Source organism: Chenopodium album, chromosome 19 (assembly GCF_948465745.1).
Source record: "Chenopodium album chromosome 19, dcCheAlbu1.1, whole genome shotgun sequence".
Taxonomy (NCBI): Eukaryota; Viridiplantae; Streptophyta; class Magnoliopsida; order Caryophyllales; family Amaranthaceae; genus Chenopodium; species Chenopodium album.
Window position 1 is genome coordinate 12653158 of NC_137852.1, and position 4966 is coordinate 12658123.

Sequence of the window (4966 nt, forward strand, 5' to 3'; positions counted from 1 at the left end):
AAAAAAAGTACAAACCAACATGCCATGCACCATAATAGTAATTCAGGCCCACAAAATCTTAATGGGCCTACTTTACCTCTACCACAAGGTTTCCTCAAATGAATACGGGTCAACCCGAAAAGACAACCCGATTTACATCAGAAAATCTAGGTGAAGTGACCTAATTATGTACTGTACTTATTATGACCTAAAAGTCCTAATTATGTGCACATTGTCATAAAAACAAATGCAAATAGTAGGGGCAATTTCGTCATTTCATAGACCCACTTCATACTATAAAATCCGTCATTTTCTCAATAAACCCTAGTTTCTCTACATTTTCTCTTCCATCTTCATTGCGGCTAGGTTTTTTCACTGAAGGTCCACTCTCTCTCCTCTTTTTCTCTCTCTTCTATTTATTTTTGTTGAATTTATGTTGATTGATTGTGTTTTATTTCGTAATCTGGTAAATTGTTGATATTTTTTTGATTAAAATGTTTGTGTTTTATGCTGAATTTGTTGATTGATTTTTGTTGCATGTTGAGTTAATGTAGTTGATCTGTTGTTATGTTCTTCGATCTGATTGATTGTGTTTATGTATGTGATGTTGTATTGGTTTACGATTGATGCATGGTTTGTTGAATGCATGTTTTTATTTCTACTGTTCATGAATTATACACATAAGTTTTTTCTGATTTGCTTTGATTGATGTATTTTGGCATTAGATTAGCTTTAATTTGATCGATTTTATTGATATTGATGTATAACAGATTTAAATTAAGGAGTTTATATTGATTGTATGTTATTACTGTGATTTTTATCGCGATTTGTATTGTGCTTTGCTCAATTGATAGATAAATTCCTTCGTTGTATGAAATAAAGACAGATCTGATTTTTTTTGTAGAACTTGTGTGATTAGCTTCATGATGGTTGAATTATTATTGGTGATGCTTGAATATGATGAATACACGGCATTTAGCTTTGTAGTATTCAGTGATAGCTTAACAGATTATATTCATCAAATTCAAGTAAAAGGTCTTACTTTTGTGTAGAATTTGATTAGTAATCATAATCAAATGTAATAATTGGTCTGAAAATGAAAGATTAGATCTTTGGTAGTATAATAAAATTTTTTTTACAGTACAATTAGCTTTTATGACAGTACTGTTATAAATCTAGTGCTATAGAATGGCCTTTTTGGTTTGTGCAATGCCTGTTGCTAGTGACTAGGATTGTTTGATAATTGGTATGGTAGTTTAAACTGAAAGACGGTCGGGATAGCTCAGTTTGGTAGAGCAGAGGATGCAATGTCCTCGGGCGCCAGTTCAATTCTGGTTCCTCACAGGCTCACATATGGTTTTTAATTAACTGCCATAGTAATATTTGCTGATTGGTTGAATTCTATTGGTTTAATTGTTCAATGTATGTGGTAATCAATTTTTGCTCTCATATATGTTCACTTTTCCAATTGTTTATCTATGAAAGCGTGGCATGAACTTGCTTATTGGTCAAATATCATCTTAGATCTGCTGTATGTGAGTGGTTGACTCTGTTTTATAAAAATATTGGTGCTGAATGTGGTTGTTCTGTTTGCAGTTTGACTTAAGATTTAACCATGGGTAAGGAAAAGATTCATATTAGTTTGGTGGTCATTGGCCATGTCGACTCTGGAAAATCGACCACCACCGGTCACTTGATCTACAAGCTTGGTGGTATTGACAAGCGTGTGATCGAGAGATTCGAGAAGGAAGCTGCTGAGATGAACAAGAGATCATTCAAGTACGCATGGGTGCTCGACAAACTTAAGGCCGAGCGCGAGCGTGGTATTACCATTGATATTGCCTTGTGGAAGTTTGAGACCAACAAGTACTACTGTACTGTCATTGATGCCCCCGGACATCGTGACTTTATCAAGAACATGATCACTGGTACCTCCCAGGCTGATTGTGCTATCCTCATTATTGACTCTACCACTGGAGGTTTTGAGGCTGGTATCTCCAAGGATGGTCAGACCCGTGAGCACGCTCTTCTTGCCTTCACCCTTGGTGTCAAGCAAATGATCTGTTGTTGTAACAAGGTATACTTCACCCTGTTTAATTGTTATGCATTATATTAAACCTCTCTGATTACTGTTGAGTTTGTGTTTACATTGTTTGCTCTATTCTGATTATGATCTTTTTTTTTATATTAGATGGATGCCACCACCCCCAAGTACTCTAAGGGTAGGTACGAAGAAATCGTTAAGGAAGTCTCATCATACCTCAAGAAGGTTGGTTACAACCCAGACAAAATCCCATTCGTTCCCATTTCTGGGTTTGAGGGTGATAACATGATTGAGAGGTCCACCAACCTTGACTGGTACAAGGGACCAACCCTTCTTGAGGCTCTTGACTTGATCAACGAGCCAAAGAGGCCCTCAGACAAGCCCCTCCGTCTTCCACTTCAGGATGTTTACAAGATTGGAGGTATTGGAACGGTGCCAGTGGGGCGTGTTGAGACTGGTGTGTTGAAGCCTGGTATGCTTGTTACCTTCGGTCCTACCGGTCTGACCACTGAAGTTAAGTCAGTTGAGATGCACCACGAGTCCCTTCCAGAGGCTCTTCCCGGTGACAATGTTGGGTTCAATGTTAAGAATGTTGCTGTCAAGGATCTCAAGCGTGGTTTCGTTGCTTCTGACTCCAAGAATGACCCTGCTAAGGAGGCAGCCAACTTCACTGCCCAGGTCATCATCATGAACCACCCTGGACAAATTGGAAACGGTTATGCCCCAGTGTTGGACTGCCACACTTCTCACATTGCTGTTAAGTTTGCTGAGCTTGTTACCAAGATCGACAGGCGTTCAGGTAAGGAGATTGAGAAGGAGCCTAAGTTCTTGAAGAATGGTGATGCCGGTATGGTTAAGATGATTCCCACCAAGCCTATGGTTGTGGAGACTTTTGCTGAGTACCCACCCCTTGGTCGTTTTGCCGTGAGGGACATGAGGCAGACTGTTGCTGTTGGTGTCATCAAGAATGTTGAGAAGAAGGACCCAACTGGTGCCAAGGTGACCAAGGCTGCTCTGAAGAAGAAGTGAATGGGTTTTCAACAAGCTGAGGGATTCGAGGCAGATTATCTTTGCAGTTATGAGTATAAAAACTTGTTTTCCTTTAGTACTTGCTTTGTGTCTTTCCTAGACTTGTGTTCTCTTTGTCGTAAGCTTTTATGGCCAGTGTCGTCTGGCACCTATTCTCAGAATTGGGTGCTGGATCGACGGTGGCGTGATTTTGGTCTGCGTTTGGTGTCTTAAAAAACTGTTGTCATATACCCTTTGAGGTACTTTAGTTTAAAAAACTGCATCTGCCATTTTCGGTTTAAAGTACTTTCTCAAGAATCTTTCTTGCTGATGATTATTTGAATTTGGTAATGGTAATCTTGCAATGTTTGTCACTTTTTAATGTGGTGATTCTGGTGAAGTGTTTGCTCTATATTTTTAAGAATCTTGTGTTGTGACATTGTTGTCTATAATAATTAGTTAAATACTTCTACTTTAAGTAAATAAATCACGTACCATTAAGGGAATTACGGATCAGTGGATAGTGACTAAGTGTTGCTTTGCCTTTACAATCAACCACTTTCTCCATTCTACTTTCTACATCAGTTTGACAGTTTTGAATACAAGAATACATTGAGTGTTAAAAATTAAACTAAGCTTAGAAATGTCTGAATGAAGGGTTCAAAAAATATAAAATAAACATTTCTATGAATATAATTAATGAAAAAAGATTAGAGTGCAAGAAACAATTGAACCCACAACATAATATAGGGCTAGAAAGACATATAGACATGCCTTTCTTAAATAATGGATGACTTTTAAATTGTTAAAAAGTGATTTATTTACTGGAAGTTTCTTTTTAGTACACGATGTCCTAATCCATTCATATCTTTTCGATGGAAAAGTGAAAAACAAGTAGAATTTTGGGAAGTCCTTTTTTTTTTCATTTGTTTATTTTGAGTTAAGAGTAAAAAGGAAGGCTTAGAATTGGTAAACCTTTGCGTAATTAATTACTGCCTTTACTGGATAATAAGCTAACTTGTACATCAGGTTCGGTCCAATTTTACTTGAATTGAAATTGACATGTCTAATCAAAGTCTACCCATTAGTCCATTACCCAGATAAAATGTGGATTTTGTTTAATAATTGTAGTTGAAATGACCAATTGACTTTTTTTTTTTTTTTTTTTTTTTGAAAGGAAATGACCAATTGACTTAATCAAATGAAAAATGACCAATTGACTTAAATTACTACTCCGCACTACTTTAGTCCGATTCTTATTTTTGTATATATTGATTATTAAAAAAATGAGGGTTAAACTCTTTTTGCTATTTTATTTTGTATGGAAATTATTTTTATCTTAATTTATTTGTCAAATTTATCTACTTGTTTCTTTCTAGACTTTTTTTTTTCCAAACTTATTTAGACTCTGTTCTCTTCACCTTAAAAAAAATAATATTAAGTAAAAATAATTTCAGTTCAGTAAAAATAAGTTCAGCTCAGTAAAATTAATTTCAGTTCAGTAAAAATAAGTTCAGCTCAGTAAAATTAATTTCAGTTCAGTAAAAATAATTTCAGTTCTATAAAAATAAGTTCAGTTTAGTAAAATTCAGTTTTCTTAAAGAACTATAATAGAAAATCAGTAAAAATAATTTCAGTTCAGCAAAATAATTTCAGTTCATTGAAATTAATTTTAAGTTCAGTAAAAATAATTTAAGTTCAGTAAATATAATTTTGTTTCAGTAAAAATAATTTCTGTTTAGCAAAAATAAGGTGAAGAGAACGGGGCCTTAGTCTGAACTTATATGGAGTATGCCCGTCAATAAAAAATAAATAAATAAAAATAAAAATAAACTTATATGGAGTATGAGCTTATTTTATTTGATAAAGTAAGTTCAGATAATAATAATAATAATAATAATAATAATAATAATAATAATAATAATAATAATAATA

At 34.6% G+C, this 4966-nt stretch overlaps 1 protein-coding gene across 1 annotated transcript; it reads left to right on the forward strand.

Annotated features, from left to right (window-relative positions):
* The first annotated feature begins 292 nt into the window (after positions 1–292).
* On the forward strand, positions 293–3413 carry LOC145596087 (elongation factor 1-alpha). The gene is made up of 3 exons (XM_081652517.1): positions 293–360; positions 1576–2056; positions 2171–3413. The coding sequence occupies exons 2-3, from the start codon at positions 1595–1597 to the stop codon at positions 3050–3052; spliced, it is 1344 nt and encodes a 447-aa protein (XP_081508643.1). The 5' UTR covers positions 293–360; positions 1576–1594; the 3' UTR covers positions 3053–3413.
* Positions 3414–4966: the final 1553 nt, after the last annotated feature.